The following is a 25562-nucleotide window of genomic DNA, read 5'->3' as shown; positions in this document are numbered from 1 at the left end:
AAGTTCTGGGAAAGCTCACTGAATCAAGGATATACACATACAGGCATGGTGTGCATGTAGTATTAACAATGACAATAGCAAAGACGATATAACAATAACAACGATGATCCACTGAATGCAATGGTCACAGGAAATATGTTACAGGTACAACGTCAGTTAATGTTCGCAACAACTTTGACTCATCCCCCCACCTTACCAGGTTAGGCCCCATAGTTAAAAAGCTCTGTGACATAGAAAACAAACTTATGGTTACCACATCGGAAAGGGAATTGGGGAGGGATAAATTAGGAGTTTGGGATTAGCAGATACAAACTCTTATATATAAAATAGGTAAACAACAAGGTCCTACTGTATTGCATGGGGAACTAACTATATTCACTATCCTGTAATAAACCATAATGGAAAAGAACATACATATATATATGAATCATTTTGCTGCATACCAGAAACTAACAACACTGTAAATCAACTATACTTCAATAAAAATAAATAAATAAAGAGCTCTGTGAGAATCCCATTTGGTGCTTCCTTCACAGCACTTTGCTTGCTTGCAATCATTTCATCATCTGTATTAATTTTTTTTATTAAAAAAAACACTTATTTTCTTTTGGATATGTTTCATTGTTCATGGTAATCAGAACCTCTATATATTAGGTACTTAACAAATACTTGCAGAATAGCTATCTGAAAATTTAAAATGTCAATGTGGGGGTTCCCTGATGGCGCAGTGGTTGAGAATCTGCCTGCCAATGCAGGGGACACGGGTTCGAGCCCCGGTCGGGGAAGATCCCATATGCCGCGGAGCAACTAAGCCCATGTGCCACAACTACTGAGCCTGCGCGTCTGGAGGCTGTGCTCTGCAACAAGAGAGGCTGCGATAGTGAGAGGCCCGCGCACCGCGATGAAGAGTGGCCCCCGCTTGCCGCAACTGGAGAAAGCCCTCGCACAGAAACGAAGACCCAACACAGCCCTAAATAAATAAATAAATAAATAAATAAAATTAAAAAAAAAAGTCAATGTGTCTTTTTTTATTCCATTCCTGTGAACTCCAAACCAGTTTTATGTGGTTTTTTTTGAATTTTTGAATTTTTTTAAACATCTTTATTGCAGTATAATTGCTTTACAATGGTGTGTTAGTTTCTGCTTTATAACAAAGTGAATCAGTTATACATATACATATATTCCCATAACTCTTCCCTCTTGTGTCTCCCTCCCTCCTACCCTGACTATCCCACCCCTCTAGGTGGTCACCAAGCACTGAGCTGATCTCCCTGTGCTATGTGACTGCTTCCCACTAGCTAGCTATTTTACGTTTGGTAGTGTATATATGTCCATGCCACTCTCTCACTTTGTCCCAGCTTACCCTTCCCCCTCCCCGTATCCTCAAGTCCATTCTCTAGTAGGTCTGCGTCTTTATTCCCGTCTTGCCCCTAGGTTCTTCATGACCATGGTTTTTTTTTTTTTTTTTAGATTCCATATATATGGGTTAGCATATGGTATTTGTTTTCCTCTTTCTGACTTACTTCATTCTGTATGACAGACTCTAGGTCCATCCACCTCACTACAAATAACTCAATTTTGTTCCTTTTTATGGCTGAGTAATATTCCCTTGCCTATATGTGCCACATCTTCTTTATCCATTCATCTGTTGATGGACACTTAGGTTGCTTCCATGTCCTGGCTATTGTAAATAGAGCTGCAATGAACATTGTGGTACATGACTCTTTTTGAATTATGGTTTTCTCAGGGTATATGCCCAGTAGTGGGATTGCTGGGTTGTATGGTAGTTCTATTTTTAGTTTTTTAAGGAACCCCCATACTGTTCTCCATAGTGGCTGTATCAAGTTACATTCCCACCAACAGTGAAAGAGGGTTCCCTTTTCTATACACCCTCTCCAGCATTTATTGTTCGTATGTTTTTTGCTGATGGCCATTCTGACTGGTGTGAGGTGATACCTCATTGTAGTTTTGATTTGCATTTCTCTAATGATTAGTGATGTTGAGCATTCTTTCATGTGTTTGTTGGCAATCTGTATATCTTCTTTGGAGAAATGTCTGTTTAGGTCTTCTGCCCATTTTTGGATTGGGTTGTTTGTTTTTTTGATATTGAGCTGCATGAGCTGCTTGTAAATTTTGGAGATTAATCCTTTGTCAGTTGCTTCATTTGCAAATATTTTCTCCCATTCTGAGGGTTGTCTTTCCACCTCGTTTATGGTTTCCTTTGCTGTGCAAAAGCTTTTAAGTTTCATTGGTCTATTTGTTTATTTTTGTTTTTATTTCCATTTCTCTAGGAGGCGGATCAAAACGGATCTTGCTGTGATTTATGTCACAGAGTGTTCTGCCTATGTTTTCCTCTAAGAGTTTCATACTGTCTGGCCTTACATTTAGGTCTTTAATCCATTTTGAGTTTATTTTTCTGTATGGTGTTAGGGAGTATTCTAATTTCATTCTTTTACATGTAGCTGTCCAGTTTTCCCAGCACCACTTATTGAAGAGGCTGTCTTTTCTGCGCTGTATATTCTTGCCTCCTTTATCAAAGATAAGGTGACCATAGGTGCGTGGGTTTATCTCTGGGCTTTCTATCATGTTCCATTGATCTATATTTCTTTTTTTTGTGCCAGTACCATACTGTCTTGATTACTGTAGCTTTGTAGTATAGTCTGAAGTCAGGGAGCCTGATTCCTCCAGCTCCGTTTTTCTTTCTCAAGATTGCTTTGGCTATTCGGGGTCTTTTGTGTTTCCATACAGATTGTGAAATTTTATGTTCTAGTTCTGTGAAAAATGCCAGTGGTAGTTTGATAGGGATTGCATTGAATCTGTACATTGCTTTGGGTAGTATAGTCATTTTCACAATGTTGATTCTTCCAATCCAAGAACATGGTATATCTATCCATCCATTTGTATCATCTTTAATTTCTTTCATCAGTGTCTTATAATTTTCTGCATACAGGTCTTTCGTCTCCTTAGATAGGTTTATTCCTGGGTATTTTATTCTTTTAGTTGCAATGGTAAATGGGAGTGTTTTCTTAATTTCACTCCCAGATTTTTCATCATTAGTGTATAGGAATGCAAGAGATTTCTGTGCATTAACTTTGTATCCTGCTACTTTACCAAATTCATTGATTAGCTCTACTAGTTTTCTGGTAGCATCTTTAGGGTTCTCTATGTATAGTATCATGTCATCTGCAAATAGTGACAGCTTTACTTCTTCTTTTCCGATATTCCCAATCTCCCAATTCATCATACCACCACCACCACCCCTGCCACTTTCCCCCCTTGGTGTCCATACATTTGTTCTCTACATCTGTGTCTCTATTTCTGCCCTGCAAATCGGTTCATCTGTACCATTTTTCTAGGTTCCACGTATATGCGTTAATATACGATATTTGTTTTTCCCTTTCTGACTTACTTCACTCTGTATGACAGTCTCTAGATCCATCCACGTCTCTACAAATGACCCAATTTCGTTCCATTTTATGGCTGAGTAATATTCAATTGTATATATGTACCACATCTTCTTTATCCATTTGTCTGTCAATGGGCATTTAGGTTGCTTCCATGACCTGGCTATTGTAAATAGTGCTGCAATGAACACTGGGGTGCGTGTGTCTTTTTGAATTATGGTTCATCTGTACTAATTTGTATTAATTTAGTGTCTTTGTCACTATACTGTAAATTCCAGAAGGCCTGACGTTTGCTCACCATAGACACCTAGTACCGAGCACAGTATTTGGAACCTCAATAAATACTTGCTGACAATCTTGTGAATTTGTGATAGATCAAAAACCTGAGAAAGACACACAAAAAAACCCTGAAGTTTAGGCTTGCCCAAAGGCACACAGTAAGTTGCAGAAGCAGGATTTGAACCCAGGTCTGTTTTGACTTCAAAGCCTGTGTAATTCCCTGCTATGAATACTTAGAAAAGAACACCAGAGTCCTAAGTATCAAGAAGATTGGAATAGGAGCACATGCCACCATCAGGAAGGGGACAAACGCATACAGCATTGGCAGTTTTGGCACCTGCAGGTAGGCCGGCAGAGCTGTAGAGCTGGAGGTGTGCACAGGTGAATCTGCTTAATGGAAGCAATAGGGACTCAGGCAATGAAATTCAGAAAGGACACAAGAGGTTTTAGTGGAAATATTTGTGGAGAAAATGGAACACTGAGAGGTCAACCTCTATCAACAGCAAGGTCTCTTAAGTACTTCCATCTTTCTGATCTGGCCTACAGAGAAAGAGCCTCAGTGATGAAAGCCAGCCTAATACACTAACTGATTCAGTAACAAAATGACTATCAAACAATTGAAGTGCTTTGAAGCCATTTAAAAATAAGTACATAGGGGCTTTCTTGATGGCGCAATGGTTAGGAATCTGCCTGCCAGTGCAGGGGACACGGGTTTGAGCCCTGGTCCAGGAAGATCCCATATGCCACGAAGCAACTAAGCCCATGTGCCACAACTACTTAGCCTGTGCTCTAGAGCCCACAAGCCACAACTACTGAAGCCCGTGCACTTAGAACCCATGCTCCGCAACAAGAGAAGCCACCGCCATGAGAAGCCCGCACGCTACAATGAAGAGCAGCCCCCGTTCACCACAACTAGAGAAAGCCCATGCGCAGCAACAAAGACCCAACGCAGCCAAAAATAAATAAATAAATAAATTTTAAAAAACAAAAACAAAAAAAAAAAACAAGTAACATAACACAACATAACATAAAAAGCATAACACAAACACATATTGATATACTTTAATATCTTCAATTTTTTCACCTGTCAACATGTCTCTGAAAAAAATCTAATGTCAGAACCATTTGGGTTAGACAAAGAATTGATTGAATAAAGTCAAATTAAACCTCACTTTGAGCCCTCAGACCTCAGCACAGATGGTGCTGAGTAGTTGGGGGAAGGGCAGCACAATTCCTTCCAATCTCTCTTAGCTTTCCCAAAAATGAACATACAATTTAAATGAAATCAGAGTATTTATTACTCAAACACAGATTCAAAACAATCTCCTCTCAAAAAAACAAAAAAAACCCCAAAAAACCCACTCAAAAAGCCATAATGCTAGCTCTAGCCACTCAAGTTCATCCAACATCCATAGTAATTGTTTAAAGACACAAATGGAAGGATGACCTTCTGCTAAAACGCCTCCAGTGGCTTTCCATTGCCTCAGAATAAATTTTAGATCCACCTCCATTCCTCGTAAAGAGATCTGTGACATGAATCTTGCCTTCGTTCTTTCTTGCCTCCTTCCCCCTCCTTCACTGGTCTCCAGTCACCCTGGTTTTCCTTTTGTTCCTTGAGCTTACCAAGTTCCAGGCCTTTGACCCTTGCAATCCTCACTCCTGCAGGATCTTCACATGTCACAGTGTGAAGAAGTCTCAGCTCAAATGCTTTCCCGGACCCCCTAAAGTAGCATTCACCACCACTCTCCATTCTCTTCCATAAGATTCTTTTTTTAAAATTGATTTTACCACCATCTGAAATTCTCTCGTTTATTCATTTGGTTTGTTAGTCTTGTCTTCTCATAGTAGAATGCAAGCTCCATGAGAGTAAGGACTCTCTGTGTCTTGCTCACAGGTATCGCACACCTAGAACCATGCCTAGCTCAAAGCACTCCACTGCCACCAAAAAAACTTCCTCTGTATCTTAGTCAAAGTTTATCAAGAAAGCAACGAGCTCTATCCTTCAATGTGCCAACTTGAAGTGGGTTGCCGTTAAGATAGAAGATATCAGAAAACTCTAGAAAAGAAATCCAGATGAAGTAATTTGATCTGGCAATTATATTGAGCAGATTAGACTTTGCTGATATTATATATTTGGTTTTGTAACTATGCCAAGATAGATTTTAGTTGGACACACTTTTAAATGTATTTTAAATTGTCCCACTACAAGTTCATCATTAGAAACAATATTTTTACCCAGTTTAACAAAATGATATACTATACTGTTCAAATAAGTAATTCACCAAATTAGGAAAGGTGTTTGTCTCCTGGTATCCAAAAATGAAGAAAACCATTTGTATGCATGAAAGGTGGGAGGTATGGGGAGAGGGGTTAACTCTAGCAGGGACACAGCCCGAAATCCTAGTACCAGATCACAGAACCTTAAAACTAGTTAGCGCCTCCCAAACTACCTAGCCTAACCTTTCACTTGAAAACAGAGTTTCCTAGATACTAAATGTAATTATAGCCCTAATACTATATTACATTTATATAAAAATTTATAGCTTTCAAAATACTTTCACATTATATTTTGTGCTTTGATATTTATAACCTAGTGAGAAAGGCAGGAAAGTTCATATCATTTACCATCCTACAGATGGGAAAATAAAGAGATAGTGACTTGCCCAAGATACACAGCCAGAACCTTCAAATAAGACATAAAAAATCGATTCCTACCCACCTGGCAAATTCTTGGCCTCATACCCACAGCTAATAAAGAATGGTGCCAGGAGATGCTAGAATTTTTTGAATTACAATCAATTTCTTTCTACTCTTTGCTTTCTCTTCTCAGTGTTATATGGCTGTCCAAGGTCCCTCTGCTGGCTGGGGCAGTGCCAGGACTAGAACCCAATACAGAACTCGCACCACCTCACCAAGCTATCATATTAAATGAAAACCAAGAATTCATACCATTCCATGAGACTCAATATGAGCCATTCTAGCTCAAAATGCAAATCAAGCTCCAGCTAACAGTATAAATGTCTAACACCAAGGAAATAGTAAAATAACGTTTGATGTTATGGAATATTATGCAGCCAGCAAAAATAAGGTTTTTGGAGATTATTTCATGAGGATGATAATGACAGCTAACATATCTTTTTGTTGTTGTTGTTGGCCGAGTTGGGTCTTCGTTACTGCATGCGGGCTTTCTCTAGTTGTGGCGAGCAGGGGCTACTCTTTGTTGTGGTACATGGGCTTCTCATTGTGGTGGCTTCTCTTGCTATGGAGCATGGGTTCTAGGCCACGTGGGCTTCAGTAGTTGTGGAGCATGGGCTCAGTAGTTGTGGCACACGGGCTCAGTAGTTGTGGCTCGTGGGCTGTAGAGCGAAGGCTCAGTAGTTGTGACGCTTACCTGCTGCACGGCATGTGGGATCTTCCCGGACGAGGGTTCGAACCCATGTCCCCTGCATTGGCAGGCAGATTCTTAACCACTGCGCCACCAGGGAAGTCCCGACAGCTAACATTTCTTTTTTTTTTTTTTTCAACGTTTTTATTGGAGTATAATTGCTTTACAATGTTGTGTTAGTTTCTGCTTTATAACGAAGTGAATCAGTTATACATATACATAGATCCCCATATCGCTTCTCTCTTGCGTCTCCCTCCCTCCCACCCTCCCTATTCCACCCTTCTAGCTGGTCACAAAGCACTGAACTGATCTCCCTGTGCTATGCGACTGCTTCCCACTAGCTATCTATTTTACATTTGGTAGTGTATATATGCCCATATATACACTACCACTTTCTCACTTTGTCCCAGCTTACCCTTCCCTCTCCCCATATCCTCAAGTCCATTTTCTAGTAGGTCTGCATCTTTATTCCCGTCTTGCCCCTAGGTTCTTCATGACCACTATTTTTTTTTTTAGATTCCATATATATGTGTTAGCATACGGTATTTGTTTTTCTCTTCCTGACTTACTTCATTCTGTATAACAGACTCTAGGTCCATCCACCTTACTACAAATAACACAATTTCATTCCTTTTTATGGTTGAGTAATATTCCATTGTATATATGGGCCACATCTTCTTTATCCATTCATCTGTCAATGGACACTTAGGTTGCTTCCATGTCCTGGCTATTGTAAATGGAGCTGCAATGAACATTGTGGTACATGATTCTTTTTGAATTATGGTTTTCTCAGGGTATATGCCCAGTAGTGGAATTGCTGGGTCGTATGGTAGACCTATTTTTAGTTTTTTTGGAACCTCCATACTGTTCTCCATAGTGGCTGTATCAATCCACATTCCCACCAACAGGGCAAGAGGGTTCCCTTTTCTCCACACCCTCTCCAGCATTTATTGTTTGTAGATTTTTTGATCATGGCCATTCTGACTGGTGTGAGATGATATCTCACTGTAGTTTTGATTTCCATTTCTCTAATGATTCATGATGTTGAGCATCCTTTCATGTGTTTGCTGGCAATCTGTATATCTCCTTTGGAGAATTGTCTATTTAGGTCATCTGCCCATTTTTGGATTGGGTTGTTTGTTTTTTTGATATTGAGCTGCATGAGCTGCTTGTATATTTTGGAGATTAATCCTTTGTCAGTTGCTTCATTTGCAAATATTTTCTCCCATTCTGAGGGTTGTCTTTCCACCTTGTTTATGGTTTCCTTTGCTGTGCAAAAGCTTTTAAGTTTCATTAGGTCCCATTTGTTTATTTGTGTTTTTATTTCTGTTTCTCTAGGAGGCGGGTCAAAAGGATCTTGCTGTGATTTATGTCATAGCGTGTTCTGCCTATGTTTTCCTCTAAGAGTTTGATAGTGTCTGGCCTTACATTTAGGTCTTTAATCCATTTTGAGTTTATTTTTGTGTATGGTGTTAAGGAGTGTTCTAATTTCATTCTTTTACATGTAGCTGTCCTGTTTTCCCAGCACCACTTATTGAAGAGACTGTCTTTTCTCCACTGTATATTCTTGCCTCCTTTATCAAAGATAAGGTGACCATAGGTGCGTGGGTTTATCTCTGGCCTTTCTATCCATTAATCCATTAGTTCTATTAATCTATATTTCTGTTTTTGAGCCAGTACCATACTGTCTTGATTACTGTAGCTTTGTAGTATAGGCTGAAGTCCGGGAGCCTGATTCCTCCAGCTCCGTTTTTCTTTCTCAAGATTGCTTTGCCTATTCGGAGTCTTTTGTGTTTCCATACAAATTGTGAAATTTTTTGTTCTAGTTCTGTGAAAAATGCCAGTGGTAGTTTGTTAGGGATTGCATTGAATCTATAGATTGCTTTGGGTAGTATAGTCATTTTCACAATGTTGATTCTTCCAATCCAAGAACATGGTATATCTATCCATCTATTTGTATCATCCTTAATTTCTTTCATCAGTGTCTTATAATTTTCTGCATACAAGTCTTTTGTCTCCTTAGATAGGTTTATTCCTAGGTATATTATTCCTTTTGTTGCAATGGTAAATGGGAGTGTTTTCTTAATTTCACTCTCAGATTTTTCATCATTTGTGTATAGGAATGCAAGAGATTCCTGTGCATTAATTTTGTATCCTGCTACTTTACCAAATTCATTGATTAGCTCTAGGAGTTTTCTGGTAGCATCTTTAGGATTCTCTATGTATAGTGTCATGTCATCTGCAAACAGTGACAGTTTTACTTCTCCTTTTCCGATTTGGATTCCTTTTATTTCTTTTTCTTCTCTGATTGCTGTGGCTAAAACTTCCAAAACTATGTTGAATAACAGCAGTGAGAGTGGGCAACCTTGTCTTGTTCCTGATCTTAGTGGAAATGGTTTCAGTTTTTCACCATTGAGGACGATGTTGGCTGTGGGTTTGTCATAAATGGTCTTTATTGTGTTGAGGTAAGTTCCCTCTATGCCTAGTTTCTGGAGGGTTTTTATCATAAATGAGTGTTGAATTTTGTCGAAAGCTTTCTCTGCATCTATTGAGATGATTATATGGTTTTTCTCCTTCAATTTGTTAATATGGTGTATCACATTGATTGATTTGCGTATATTGAAGAATCCTTGTATTCCTGGGATAAACGCCAGTTGATCATGGTGTATGATCCTTTTAATGTGCTGTTGGGTTCTGTTTGCTAGTATTTTGTTGAGGATTTTTGCATCTATGTTCATCAGTGATATTGGTCTGTAGTTTTCTTTTTTTGTGACATCTTTGTCTGGTTTTGGTATCAGGGTGATGGTGGCCTCGTAGAATGCGTTTGGGAGTGTTCCTCCCTTTGCTATATTTTGGAAGAGTTTGAGAAGGATAAGTGTTAGCTCTTCTCTAAATGTTTGATAGAATTCGCCTGTGAAGCCATCTGGTCCTGGACTTTTGTTTGTTGGAAGATTTTTAATCACTGTTTCAATTTCAGTGCTTGTGATTGGTCTGTTCATATTTTCTGTTTCTTCCTGGTTCAGTCTCGGAAGGTTGTGCATTTCTAAGAATTTGTCTATTTCTTCCAGGTTGTCCATTTTATTGGCATATAGTTGCTTGTAGTAATCTCTCATGATCCTTTGTATTGTATTGTGTATTATAACTGTGGTGTCAGTTGTTACTTCCCCTTTTTCATTTCTCATTCTATTGATTTGAGTCTTCTCCCTTTTTTTCTTGATGAGTCTGGCTAATGGTTTATCAATTTTGTTTATCTTCTCAAAGAACCAGCTTTTAGTTTTATTGCTCTTTGCTATCGTTCCCTTCATTTCTTTTTCATTTATTTCTGATCTGATCTTTATGATTTCTTTCCTTCTGCTAACTTTGGGGGTTTTTTGTTCTTCTTTCTCTAATTGCTTTAGGTGTAAGGTTAGGTTGTTTATTTGAGATCTTTCTTGTTTCTTAAGGTAGGATTGTATTGCTATAAACTTCCTTCTTAGAACTGCTTTTGCTGCATCCCACCGACAGCTAACATTTCTTGATCGAGCATTTACTCTGTACCAAATGTTCTTTAAGTATATTATATATCACATATATTAGAATAAAATAATAATAACTATATTAAACTCACTTAATCCTTATAGTAACCTTTTCATTGGGGATTATTTCATACAGAAGAAGGAACTGAGGCACAGAGGGGTTAAATAACTTGCCTAAGCTAGCATAGTTGGCAAAGGTAGAGAGATCAGGATTTGAGTCTGGGAAGTTTATCTCCAGTTCCCCTGTGCTTAACAAATATACTTGCTGCTTAGGATAGTGGTTACAATCTAATGTAAACTGGAAAAGTCATGTGTATGAATATACACACAAATATGTATAAATATGTACATATTTATAATGATAAAATTGGGTTCTATGACATAAATATATATTTTGAACATAAAGCTACTAAGAGCTAGCATGTATTACGTGCTTACTTAATACGCCAGGTAAGTTCCAAGTGCAGTCTATACATTATCTTATTTTATTTCCCCACCGTCTTGTGGTAGATGTTATGTCAACTTTACTGATGAGATTGCTGAGGTTTTAAGAGTTTCAGATTGTCCATTCCCAAAACCCATATTCTACACTCAACAAGTTGTAACCGTGTTTGGTTATTTTATTGATATAACAATGAGATTACTGGTGATTTCAATTTCTTCTTCATATCTTCTTTGTATCTTTCTAAGTTTTCTACAATGAAACCTAGTCTCCCTTAAAATGAGAGGAACACAATTAAAAGAGTCAGGAGGAATGTGTGAGATACTAGATTAACTGCATGCTCCTGGAACCAGAGTGTGGCTCTCAGCCTGAGTGAGGCTACGCAGCAGATGGGTGCTTTGGGGAGGGCAGAGAGAGCACAGTCCCCCGGGGTACTGCCTGGCATCCAGAAACCATGCTGGAGCCTTCTATGTGCCCAACAGAGTAAATTGAGTAAGTCTTTCCTATGGACCAAATACTCTTCTAAATGTTTTATGTATATTAACTCATTTAATTCTCACGATAGCCATAGACTGGGTGGCTTGAATATCCTCCAAAGAGTCTGTTATCCCTCGACAGGATTCATTCATTCACTGGATATTTACTTAGCACTTATACAGGCCACACAGTGATAATACAAAAATGAGTAAGACATGGTCCTGGCTCTAGCCGAGTCCTTGGGTCCTTGGTGGAGACACAAACAAAGTAGGTGTAAGAACAAAAAATAGCAGCTAATATTTATTGAGAGCTTAACACTTTGCCTCAAGACTGCAACATCAACCCCACCTAAGTTTCTAGCCTGCCAGTCTGTTCTGTGGACTTTGGACTTGCCAGTCCCCACAATCAAGTGACCCATTTCCTTAAAAATCTCTCTCTCTCTCTCTCTCTCTCTCTCTCTCTCTCCCTCTCTCTCTCTCTCTCAGCCTATTGGTTCTGTATCTCCAGAGAACTCTGAGTGCAAAAGTGCACTTTCTGATTTAATCCTCAAGACCTTTATGTGATTAAATTACCCATGAGACAGATACTGTTATTATCACTCTCATTTTCCAGATAAGAAAACAGGTTCACTAGCTTCTCAAGGTCACACACATGAGGTTTAACCTAGGTCAGTCTGACTCCAAAGTCAGGGTTCTTAAACCTTCTGCTACTTGGCCTTGGAGAGTGGGAATTGAGAATTAAGCACAGGGAAGGGAGCACCTCACCCTCAACCTGGGAGACTGTAGGAAGGCTTCCTTGAAGGGGTTGCTTTTGTTTGACCTTGAATGATCAGAACAGACCGTTACCAGACAGAGAAGGGGAGGGACAGCATATACAAGGGAAAGAGAAGGCAAGGCACTTCTGTTTGGCAGGGGCAGTGAGACATGAGGGCATAACGTGGCCCATGTGTGAAAGTATTGCACAGCACACGAAGGCATTTGGACCTCATCTTAGAAGCATGAGGAACAATCAAAGGCAGTGAGGAAAGGGATCTCTTTGATGGCTGTGAGGAGGATGGATTGGAAGATGGAGGCAGCAACGTCTTGTCAGGTGTGGTAGCAGGGGATGAAAGAGAGAGAAGAGAGTCAGGAGCTCTTCAGGAAGGATAATCAACAGCTCTTGAGGACCTACTGACACAAGGCAGGCAGGAAGGAGGAGTCAGGAACGAATCCCAACAAGGACTCTGGCTTGGTTACTTGGTAGACACAGTTCTTTGAATTTGGGGCACAAGGAGGCTAAGAGAAACTTGATGGTTAAGGTCAACAGCACAGGAGTAGGGCACTACCTGTTACAGGGCTTACAGACCACTTCCTATCATTGCTACCATAACCAGGGCTGTGGGCAATTTTTCACATGTTATTTTTCAGTGACTCACTAAGGGCATTTGTAAAGGCTGGGTGCACAGCTAGACCACCCGTATTCTAGTTTTATGCAGTGTATTTCAACTTACGGAAACCGCCCGTGGTAGGGAGAGCAAAGTGACATCATCTCATGTGCCAACTTCAATCAACTGGCAGAGGTGGCCTGGAATGTGATTTTTAGATAGGTGCTGAGGCCGGACAGAAAGATGACTATGATTGATTAGTGATGTCTGCCATGTTCAAGAAAGGGGCAGTGTAGCACACGGACACTGAGAATAGAGGATGATAGGATATGCTAGTAACTAACAGTATGAAGAGAAGAGGGAAATCTATAAGCCTTCTCTGCGAAAGAGATGCAGCAATAATCTACATGAAAAGCAAAATAGCAAGCAGTAGTGCCTAGCCACCAAATGCTAACAGACCCACATGTAACAACCAAGCTGAGAGAGAGCCATCTGAGAAAGTAACTGGCATTTGCATCACACCCTTTCAGATGTTTTCATATTGATGACCTCATTTGATTTTCACAACGACTCTGAGGGAGGGAACCAGCATTATTGCTACCTTACAAATGGGGAGGGTGAGGCCAAAGCAGGTCCAGAACTCACTCAAGGTCACATAGCTACTCAGGAGGTACAGCCTCTTCAGGTCCTGGTCCTTCCCTCCACATGGCCCTGACTCACCAACAGCAGATGCAGGAGCCATGGCAGCCCAGGAGGCAGCTATAAATGGCCCCATTGTATACGCACTCAGTAGAGCGATGACCCTGGGGACACATTCATTTGTGTGTCTTTGGGCAGTCACCCAATCAGCCCCAGCACCTTTGAACGTGAAAGACACCACAGGTTCCAAGTCTTTGTCTATTCACATTTTTGGAATCATTACTAAAATAAACTTTGACTTGTCCTCTTACAGAAAGAATAAAAATCCTTGGGAAGGTTGTTTCATTTGGTTTTGGTTTCCTCAATGCAAAATGAGGTTGGACTAGATTGGTTAATCTTCCAGGGTAGCACACACCATCACGTTTTCATGATAATGGTCAAGGCTTTCACGGAATGTCAGTGAACACCGAGCTGTCCTTCTCAGAGAGAAAGGGCTTTTGTTCATAGTGGGAGCCAGGCTTTCTGATAAAGTGTTTTGTAGAATGTAAGCTGTGAAAGTTTAGAGTCCACTGGCTTAGTGATATCACATGTCCCTTCCCATCATAAAATTCGAGGAACCAGTCAGTGTCATTGAAAGGAGCCCATTGGGCTAAAATACTCCTGCATTAGGTAGTCTTCTTCAGGATGGTAGCTGGTCTAAAGGCTCATGACCTGATAATAAAATTAACTTGCTTAGTTTTGAAGAAGGCTCTTGAAATACCATGTCAAATTTAGACAATCTGCTGTTGGCTTGTCAGCCAGAGACCCAGGCCAAACAATTTCAGATTTGAGCAGGATGTTCCAATCACAGCATTAAACAAACAAAGAACACTTGACTAGGATTCAAGTTTGGCTAATAAATGCTGGTTCTGCCTTTTGGTAAGGTGGTCACCTTGAACAAGTCACTTAATATCACTGAGCCCTGGTTGCCTCCTGTTTGAAATGAAGATAGTAATACCTATTTCTACCACACAGAGATAGTGTAGAATAAAATCTGTACAGAGTATGTGATAATATATACTAGACTCTGAGTTTCTGAGGATGGTGACTACAGCTGCCCCTTTTTGCTATCATATTCACTGGGCCTAGAATTGCACATGAGACTAAGGAAAAAGTTCCAGATATACCTGTTAAATGAATGAAACATTTTGGAAACTTTGAAGTATGTTCAAGTGCCACATAATTTTATGACAATGTCCTAAGTCAGATAGGACATGTTAGATAACGTGTTAAGTAACATCTTCCTTATACTGTTTGTAAAGATATGAGACATGGGTCCCTCTGGGTCTTTTAAAAATTCCTAAAATACTAGCCCTGGTACATAATAGAAGTTTATATGAACCAAATAAAAATAAAAGCCTCTGATACATAGTCAAAATATTTGTGAATTGATGTGTAATTCTGATTCTGATATCACCTTATCATGAAGCTCTATCTTTTGTGTGGAAATGTTCAAGACTAGAATTGTAGCTGAACTCTCAGCTCTAACTTCGGGCTTGGAACCATAAGCCAAGGCAAGAGCATGATATGCATCCACTTACTGAAATACGGGGGAAGAATGGGTCTGAGAGGAACCATCAAAAGACAGTCACAGAACTCGGATCAAAATACCAGGCTTCTGAATGCCCACCTGTTGCTTGACACATGGATAACACAGGCCCATGCAGACTGACTTCTGCAAAAGGAAACTGGCTTTCCTACCATCGGAAAGGATCCAGCGATTCCACTCCTGGGTATTTGTCTGAAGAAAACAAAAACGCTAATTCCAAAAGATACATGCATCCCAATGTTCATCACAGCATTATTTACAATAGTCAAAGATATGGAAGCAACCTAAGTGTCCCTCAACAGATGAATGGATAAAGAAGACATGATAATATCTTTATATATGTATGTATATATATATATGTGTGTATATATATATATGTACACACACACACACACACACACACACACACACACACACACGCATGCAATGGAATATTACTCAGCCATGAAAGAGGATGAAATCTTGCCATTTGCAACAACATGGATGGACTTGGAGGGTACTGCGCTAAGTGGAATAAGTCAGGCAGAGAAAGACAAATACTGTTTGTTTGCACTTATATGTGGAATCTAAAAAACAAAACTAATAACCAAATATAAGAAAACAGAAACAGACTCACAGATAGTGGTTGCCAGAGGGAAGGGTTGTGGGGGTATTGGTGATATAGGTGAAGGTACAAACTACCAGTTATACAATATAAATAATAGGAATGTAATGTACAGCACAGGGAATATAGTCAATAATATTATAATAACTTTGTATGGTGAGTAATCTATAAAAATATTGAATCACCATGTTGTACACCAGAAACTAATATAATATTGTAAGTCAACTATATTTCAACCAAAAAAAAAAAAAAAAAAAAAAGAAAGGGGGCTTGCCTGGTGGCGCAGTGGTTAAGAATCCGCCTGCCAATGCAGGGGACACGAGTTCGATCCCTGGTCGGGGAAGATCCCACATGCCGCGGAGCACCTAAGCCCGTGTGCCACAACTACTGAGCCTGCGCTCTAGAGCCCGTGAGCCACAACTACTGAAGCCCACGCGCCTAGAGCCCGTGCTCCGCGACAAGAGAAGCCACCGCAATGAGAAGCCTGCGCAGCGCAATGAAGAGTAGCCCCCGCTCGCCGCAACTAGAGAAAGCCATGCACAGCAACAAAGAACCAAAGCAGCCAAAAGTAAATAAGTAAAATAAATAAATTTTTTAAAAAAGAGAGAGAGAAAGGGACTCATAGGTGTCTATTTGTTACCTCTCTGAGTACCTCTCGAACATTCCCCCTACCTTTGCTCCAGACACACGGGCCTCCTTGCTGTTCTGCCCACATTCTGAGCCTTTCACTGGCTCTTCCCCCTGCTTCCTTAGACTGTTCCTCCAGATAATTACTTGGCTGCTCACTCCCTTCCCTCCCTCAAGTCTTTGCTCAAATGTCTTCTCAGAGAGGCTTTCCATCACCACCCTATTTAATAACTGCAACCCCATCTGCCCCGATCCTTCCACTACTTCCTCTGTCCCCTTTCTCCACTCGGCTCTTCTCCAAAGCCCTTACCCACATCCAATGTACTCTGCATTTTATTTTATTTTATCATGTCTCTCTTGAACCAAACAGGAAGCTCCGTGCAGGCAGGAATCTGTTTTATTCACTATTGAGCCTCTAGCACCTACAACCATGCCTAACACCTAGTATTCATTCAATATACAATTTTTAATGGACACATAAATAGTTCTATGCTAAGAGCTATATAAGAGGGTTGCATAGATGCATTTTTGTCTTCTAGCACAGCAAAGATGCAAGACAAACTTGTAGCATAAGTGCAAAAGGACAGCAGAGGAAGAATAAACCAATAAAAGCAGATAGTAATATATTTGAATCATTTTTTGTGTCAGCAAAGGTATGTTCTGAGGTAGGATGAAGAGGAGTCAATCATTAGAATTTAAACCTTGGAGGGAGTGAATATGTGGAATCCAAATCATTCAGCAAATGCCAGAGACTCTTAGAGCTGGAAGTTCTAGAGGGATGACAGATAAATGCTCGTATTTTGTTTGCAAGGAAACAGAACCACGGGAAGGTAAAGTAATCCTCTCAAGACACATAGCCAAGAAGTTACAACACTTAGTCTCAAACCTAAGTCTGACTTCTGGGCCCATGCTCTTTCAACCAAAAAAATCCAGTCTGCACAAATTCAGAGAACACATTGAGTTTCTAAGATTCATAGATTCTCCAATCAAGAATAATTTGGCATCTGAAAAACCTCACATACCAACACATTGCCACTGCATGCACAAATACATAGTACAATATTACAGTAGTTTACATACATTAATTTATTTAAAAACACTTTCCCAAATTCCAAGTCAAACTTTCTAGCTCTATAATCTATTATTTTCAGATCTGGTCATAAACCAGAGAAAAGGAAAGAGAGCCCTGGAATGAAAAGGAGGAATGGAAGAATGAGAAAAATGGAGAAAGGAAGGCAGAAATACAAGGAAAGCAGAAGGAAGAGAAAAAACAAAAAAATGTACAGGATATTGACAACAATGCCTCTGGGAATGTCTTTGAATAGCTCTGCTATAACTTGTCTTTTTCCAGTATGAAATCATTTCCTTGGAGCTAATCACCATAATAATTTAAGCTCAAGTACATATTTTCAATTGGACTATTTCTTTTCTTTTGCTTCTCAAAAGGTATTATCTGTATCTTACAATTAGTACTCCATAACACATATCTTTTCCCTAGTTATCTCATGTTTATAGATCTTGTTTCTCCAGCAAGAACATAAATTTGAGCAATTTATTTTTCTTATATCCACCATAATGCCCCAAATAATACCTTATAATGTAAACTATGAAGTCATCAGAGTCATTTACATCAGGTTTTATTCACTTAGTCAATAAACAAACATCACAGCATCCACTCTGCATTAAGAGCTAAGGATACAGAGGGGATATGACAGACCAGATTCCTGCCCTCATGGAGCTTACTTCTGAGTGAGAGATTTAGCTGATACACCATTAAACAACCATGAATGATAAATACAGCTCTTAGGAGAGAGAGGACACTGAGATGGACTCAGGGCCCAGGGTGTGTGTCTGGGAGCTTGGGATGACAAGGATGGTAGGGAAGGCCTCCTGACGAGGCGGCAGTATTGCTGGGATCACAAGAGAATCAGTTACTCCATGAGCTGGCAAAAGAGTGTTCTAGGCAGGGCAAAAGCCCTGAGGTAGGAAAGTATTTGTTCTAGACACTCTGAGACAGGCAGCAAGGCTGTCACTGTTAAGTGCCATGTGAGATGAGCTTGAAGAAGCACAGAAGGCCAGAGCGTGCTGGCTCCTGTATGCTCTAGATTTTAAGAGAAATGAGAAGGTATTGAAGTTTTTTTAAATAAGGAAACGACATGATAGAAAATATTAAATAGAGATACTGAATATCTTTCTAACACCCTGTAGGTACAATTAAATGGCATACATGTTCCAAGAATGGAGATTCATTCCTCCCCAAGTCTACACCTCCTTCCCCAAAGCTCTTCCGCTGGTGAGCAAGCCATCCTAAGCCCATAGAAATATTAGGTAGTCGGTGCACAAACCCATTAGATCCAGTACCTCTGCCCCACACCCTACTTTCTCCTCAAAGGAATCCTGCACTTAGCATGCTCCCTAATTCCCTTCTACCTATGATCTCTTCTCCAGTTAATTTCTCCTCAGAGACTTTTGTAGACGCGTGAGCTCACATCCATTATAATCCCTTAACTTTTTCAATTCCTTTACAGTTATCTTTCTCTCTTTCTTAATTCCATTTGTGAGTTTCCATAAAGTGATCACAATTAAACAGCATTAGATATGATAAAATTGAAATGCAAATAGGTAAACCACAAGTATGGACGTAAAATTGAACATAATTGAAAAATCCAGTGTCGAGTCTCTAAAACTTCTAAAAATACCTAAAAAAAAAAACCCTTCAAAATTTCTCTCCATCTCCTCATTGACCTCTAAGTAAACCTTCTTCCCCTCAAGTAGCAACATTAGAAATTGAAAATACATTTAATGCCATTGTTCTCTTTTGGCTAACTACTATAGTAACTGTCATGTTCTTTATACATTTCATGGCAAATATTTAGTTTCAGGTAGATAACGGGTTAACAGCCTTTGATGGACTACTGAAAGAATCCAACCATCATTTATATCATTATTTCTACAGGAAAACTTGTTTCAAGTGACCAATTCACAAACAAACTCAGGAACATAAAAATTGAGTTGCTGACTTCCTGCAACTTGTTTATTTGAAACACGGATAGTGTATGTGCCAAATCCAACAGAAAGAATTATCCACAGTCTTCTAGCATGGTTTATCTAAGTTAATTTTTTAAAAAAGACTGCATGTTCTTTTTAGAGATTTAAAGTTGGCCTTGGGAATTGGATGGGAATTTATACATAACAGGAGGCTTTTTGCAACCCCGAGCCCCTTAGGAAGGAGAGAAATTACATAAGGGATGGAATATATATTATAATCTCATAGGCATGCTTAAGATTTTCCAAAATATCATCACCATTTCTGGGAAGGGAATTGGTAGGAGAGTGAAAAGCATTCCCTTTAAAACTTCTTAGCTAACTAGAAAATGAACAGTTCCAGCTTCAAAATGCTTCGTTCCTTTTTGATTACAGCAAAGAAATTTCCAAATAAATAAACTTCATTTCTAGATAGGGGAAAGAAAAGCCTTTACTGTTACACGGTTCACTGCCACAACAGAAGATCAGTTAATCTAGAATTGTTTAAATTTTTCTAAATATTGATTTTGGAGGTAAAAGGTATTAACAAGGAATTGAGAGGTATGATTCTGTGAGTATTCACATTTAAAAGAGAGACAGAGGCAACCAAAGAAACTTAAGGCCTAGCTTTCAATCAGTTTAACATACCCACCTTGATACAAAGTAACAAGAAAAAGTTCATATTTAAAATGTTAAGAGGGATCAAAAATAGGAGCTTTCTTGTTCAATGAACTTGGGTCCAAAATCCATCCTCCCATTTTTCTGCCTCAATGTATTAGTTTTTTTTTTTTTTTTTAATGTATTAGTTTATATTTTTACAATTTAGAAAAAGTACTGCAGAAGCACTCAGTGCAGAATACATTTACTTGCAGGTTATTGTGAATAGTAAAAATAATAAAATTAATTAAATTACTCTGCACATTGCAATTAAACCCAGTAAACCCTTAAAATATGCTTGTTAACTTTAAAAATTATTTATAGGATGAAACTATTGGCCGCCCCTAAACTTTTCTTTCCAGTAAAACACCTAAGAGCCTGAATAGGGAACTGAAAACATGAGCACTTCCAGTCTAGTTCCTCCACACAAGGGAAAATTTCCCAGGCTGCCTCACAAATTAATAAATGTCCCTGGAAACCCTGACCTAGTTTCACTTACCTTCAAAAAAGTAGCTAAAATGTCATTTTCAAACTTTAATAATAATAATATGTGAAAAACAACAGAATCCCTGAATAGTTGCCCTAATCACACAGACCGCACTTGGCCGACATATATGCCCTTTAGCAAATCATTCCCTTTGCTCATCCTCTTTCCCTTCACAGTCATACTACATAAGGCTCCACATCACAGGGCATTCTTTAGGAAAGACCCAATACTAACCACTGCCAAAAAATAAAGAATGCAGGAATCAACAAATCAAGTCCCTTAAAATATACTCTTTAAAAGAAAACTATTTGAAAGGAGCCATGGAGCCACAAACTACCGATAACGTGCTTGAGGTCCCTGCAGAAGTACTTCACTGCCTTCTGTGATACTTGAATCATTGGGGAGGTAGTAACAGTTCTCTTCTATGGCCAGAATTTCCAATAGGCATTGAATGAATGGAGCTTATATCCTGTTCCATCAAAATGAGAACCCAAAATTAAACCATAAGCCATTCTGATGAGTATTTGTTTACTCTTGTTTTACACAAAGTAGAGAAGTAGCTTTGAAAAGTTGCCATGGCCATGCTTTTCCTGAGCACTAGACTAAAACACTTCAGTAGATATAGAAATATATACACACACAAATGCAAATGTGGGTTCTCTCCCTTTCTAAAATACTGTACATGAGTGGATGACATATGCGTGTGCAACTCTGTGTGTGTGTGTGTGTGTGTGTATCTGTGTGTGGCATATGAACTAATTGAGAAGAGACAGCATGTTACCTATCTGGATGTTTGGTGACACATTCTCAGAGCCCACTGATGTTTGGGCAGACGGCTGCCATGACAGGATTTCAGGGTGCTTTTTAGGGGCTTTCTTATCTTTCCAAGGCTATCATGATAGATGGAAGCCTAGCTTCCTCCAGGGAAGAGTTAAGGGGGAATGACAACTGCTATAACACACTTTCAGAGTAAGAGCAATTCAGAGGTGAAATTCTGAGATGCAATATCAGAAATATGCATATATTACCAAAAAGGCTGGCAACTAAGTTGGAAGGCCATTGATAGGCAAATTGATTCCTGATTAAGGTTCCCACCAGCCTCTCTAAGGTCCCTGAACCGTGAAGATAATAAGTCTTGAATAGTATTTAAGTAGGAACCTTTAGGTAGATAAAAATTATTAGTTTCATTTAAATGTTTAAGCCACTGGAAACACCTGTCCAATTTCTTTTGCAAGGATCTGATGGATGGCCACCGCACCCCTAATGTCACCTTTAATTCATAACAGTGCTAAGATAGCATCCTTCATTAGATAAATTTGGTCAATGCAGAGCAGTAGTGTTAATTCAGCTCCAACACGTCTTTGTTACAGTTCTCATTTCAGTGTAGGCAGCTCAGATAAGCTTATCACAGGGCTTTGAACTGACATTCTGGGGTGGCACAATAGACAATATTACCAAGAGAATCATTAATGAGCATCAAAAAATATTACTTCCTTCAAAGATACTTTAAGTCCATAGTTTATAAGGCAAGAAGTAAAAGGAAAGCTCTTCCACTTCCCCATGTAAGATTAAAATCTAATCAGAACATGTGCAGATTTATGCTCAAGAAATGCTACGTGAAATTTAGCTGGAGAAACCTAGTACCTCTATAGACACAAATTTTTTCTGAAGAGGGTAATCCACATGAGCTTCTAATTGAAAAGTTCATCAGTAATGTTCTTTCTTGTTTGTTTTGCCTTGTTACTCAAAGGTTAAATCCATTTTGGATTTCATTTTGAATTAATGAAAATGATTTAATCTTAGAGCATTAGTAATCTCACTTTATTTAGGCCTATAGTTAAAGAACTAGCTTGAGAGCCCTTTGCAAACAAGACCAGTCTCCACAGCAAAATGATACCCAATCTCTCTTTTAAGGCTATTTTCTAAAAATCTGTGGGCCATGACTGTAGAATTCTTCACTCTCCAAATCACATTAACAATGTTTGACATGATGACAGAGAAAGCAAAAAGAATTCATTTCTGCCAAATAAGTACAGGCAACGCTTCTGTTTTTTGCAACCATTCTCCTCTTATTCCATTTTGGTAAATTTCTAAGGAATGTTTAAAATCTGTAAGACAGACCTTGGCTTAAGAGGTGGCCTCTCTGCCATTTTCATGGCTGATTTGAGACCCATTATGCACTCGATTCCGCATTGTGAAATCCAGGCTGGGGACAAATTTCTGCCTGTCATCTTAGGAAAGGCCAGGAGTTTTGCACCATCCTGTAGTGTGAAAACAGAAAATCAAAGCCAGGGTAGGGCTGCCTGCTTCTTTCCTAATCAGCTTGCTGCTTTCTTGAGGCAATCTTGGTTGTCACCATCTCAAGCTTAGAAGGGTAATTTAGTAAAATAAAATATAGTTTAAACAATATCTCCCCAGGGAAAGTTCCTCCTTACACTTAAAATTGAATGCAAAAAGGTAATCAGTTAAGTAATCATTTGATGCTTGGCTAAGAACCATTGCACGGAGAACACATTTAGGAAGCACAAAATTCTTTTTTTTTTTTTTTTTAACCTGATAAGACCCCTAATCAGAAGCCAAGAGTCCCAGATATTTTCCTCATATTGCTCATTCTGTTGCAATGACAGCCCCATAAAACTATAGCTTATGGACTAAATTTGCTGCACCTCTCACCCCAACAGTATGAGGTAAATTGCAGAGATAAAAATATCTTACAAGAATTTTTAAAATTTTTAAACAGTTCACTGAAAATGACAGCATGCATAACTCTCTCAATGACCTCTCCTGTCTAATGTTAATTTCAGAAGACAAGTTTCCGTTGTAAATGTTTAATCAGTGAAGTCCCAGGAACCCAGAGCAGAAAACCTTATCTTCTCTCCCAACTTCTTTGCTTTGCAAGCTCTTTGCTAGCTCTATCTCAGCTCCTTGCAAGCACTTTAGGCAAGCTCTGTAGGTTCTGAGCTAAACAAGAAGCCCTGTGGTTTGATTCCATTAGTCTGAGCCCTGGTCCGCTGCAAGCAAACTGCAGAATTTCTGCTTGCAAATCCTGGCAACCAGGTTCTAGACCAGCCACAAACACAGACTGTACACATAATTCAACACTGTTCTGCCCAAACCTTGCCTGAAGCCAGTCAACCACAGCAGAAAGCATCCTACCTTCCATCATGGTGGCAGAATTGCATTCCTTAATTTCCAAAGAGTCTGAAAAAATACAGGAGGATACGATTCCAGGTCCCAGCTAAGTCCTCACAACGCTGCTGCCGCTGCCGAGAGATCTGCTCTGTCCGATGCTGAAGCCAAAGGAGACGAGTGTTAACCCCAAAGATAGGCCATGGATGCTGCTGGTGCTGCTTCACCTACAGGCTCCCAGGAAGATGCTGCGAGAGAAAGGGAGAGGAACAGCAAGCCGGCCAAGCTGCACCGCCTGCGCTGCCTCGGCCAATCCCTTCAGCTCTGGACCGCGTCACATGGTAGCCAGCCTGCATCTCCTGACACAATACCCCCGGAGAGCACACAGAACCTATTTCCCGTCCCCATTCCCCTCCACCCCCATCCCCTCCGCTTGTCACCAAATGCACAGCCCCTTCCCCACCTGGTGACGCACTTCCCCCGCCCCTCCTCTTCGTCTTCTTAAGCCTATTGCAGCGTCTGGGTACCCGAGATTAATTAGCAGACGCTGCCACCTTAACCGGGGACTCCGGCATGAAACGAGCACCTAAGTGGCTCGCTGCGGAGGGGACTTTCTTTTCTTTCTTCTTTTTCTTTTCTGTCTTTTTTTTTTTTTTTTAAGAAAAACTTCTTAATTATTCCGTGCAGCCTGAAGTCTTGGCTGCACACTTTCAAGCTCCCATTGCTATCTCCCTTTGCCCTGAAGGAATTCCAAATGTCAGTTATCTGTGGCCTTCGCACACATCTGTGACCCTCTCTCGCGCGCTCTCTCTGCCCCTCTCTCTCTCTCTCTCGTTCAGGAGAGAAAAATCAATCCGGCTGACGTCACAGCATAAACAATTATCCCCAAAAGGATGATGCAGAAGAAATATCACCCCAGTTGCCTTCAAAAGAGCCAGAGAATTAATCGCGCATGACACGCCGAAGGGCTGGGAACTGTCATTAAAACAAAGAAACAAAAGAACCCACCCGAGTGGGGCTCTGGAATCGCACTGGCAACGCTTGAGATAATTTCTGGGGCGGGAGGCGGGAGAGAGGGGAGCAGGCGGGGAGGGAGGCCTCAGCCCGACGGAAGCCAGCTGTGCGCGCCGCTTCCTCCCACTCGGACCTGGGCCGCCGGGCGCCGACCAGACCGCGGGGCGCAGCTCCGCTCGGCGTTCGAATCCCGCCGCCGGCGCGTCCTCGGGCCCAGCGCACACGTGAGCCACCGCCCAGCCCCAGGTGGAGCGCGGCTGCCGCCGCCGCCCACCGCAGTCCCTGTAGAAACCAACTTTCTTCTCAATGACACCTTTCTCGCCAGGCGCCTCTAGCATCCGTCGTCGCCGTTAAGCCCATTCGTTCATTCCAGTGGGAATCCGGCGGGAGACAAACGTGCCGGTTCCGGCCCGAGGGGTGGGTGGAGCCCAGGGTTACGCAGTTTCCAGGGACGGGGTCGGGGCGCCGTGCTGCTACTTAAGTGGAAAGGGTTATGACACCCCAGCTGCTTGGGTTGAGACTGTCACCCGACTGGTCCCTAGGGATCCAGGAGCCTTTGAGAGGGCTCCAAGCCCCGGGGTCTGGCTATCCTCGTTTCCTTTCAAGCAGGCTTAGCCCTCAGAGGGCCAAGGAAGGAAAGGGCAGGAGGAGTTTAGGAGGGAGGAGGAGAAAGAAGGGAGATGGGAAGGGGAGGAAAGTCCTCTCTAGAACCCTAGACGACAACATCCGGCAACGTGACTAAGAGAAAGGCCACTACATCACAGAACAATTCTGAACATCAAATGAAATAATTTTAAGAAGTATGAGGCATTAGACCATCAAGGTTGAGTCTCTAATACTATTATTAATTATTTATATTATAAATATACCCATGAACTTTTGATATTGCCCAGCCCTTGTCATAGTCTAGTTCTTTCTATGAGAGCAA

The 25562-nt window shown here is 40.4% G+C and overlaps 1 protein-coding gene across 9 annotated transcripts in view; it reads right to left on the bottom strand.

Moving 5' to 3' along the window:
* Positions 1 to 24645, bottom strand: part of SGIP1 (SH3GL interacting endocytic adaptor 1) — a 211326-nt gene extending 186681 nt beyond the window's left edge. For 5 of the 9 annotated variants that reach the window (XM_059924184.1, XM_059924211.1, XM_059924170.1 and 2 more), the window contains exon 1: positions 23648 to 24014. In XM_059924184.1, the coding sequence (XP_059780167.1) occupies positions 23648 to 23657 (10 nt within the window). In that variant the 5' untranslated portion in view covers positions 23658 to 24014. Of the gene's footprint in view, positions 1 to 23647; positions 24015 to 24083; positions 24173 to 24628 lie in introns of those variants that run through there. The other 4 variants (XM_059924200.1, XM_059924206.1, XM_059924166.1 and 1 more) reach the window with 3 other exon arrangements.
* Between the last annotated feature and the right edge of the window lie 917 nt (positions 24646 to 25562).

This window comes from Balaenoptera ricei, chromosome 1 (assembly GCF_028023285.1).
Source record: "Balaenoptera ricei isolate mBalRic1 chromosome 1, mBalRic1.hap2, whole genome shotgun sequence".
Lineage (NCBI taxonomy): Eukaryota > Metazoa > Chordata > Mammalia > Artiodactyla > Balaenopteridae > Balaenoptera > Balaenoptera ricei.
The sequence above is the reverse complement of the archived record's forward strand: the minus strand, read 5'-3'. Positions and strand labels throughout refer to the sequence as shown.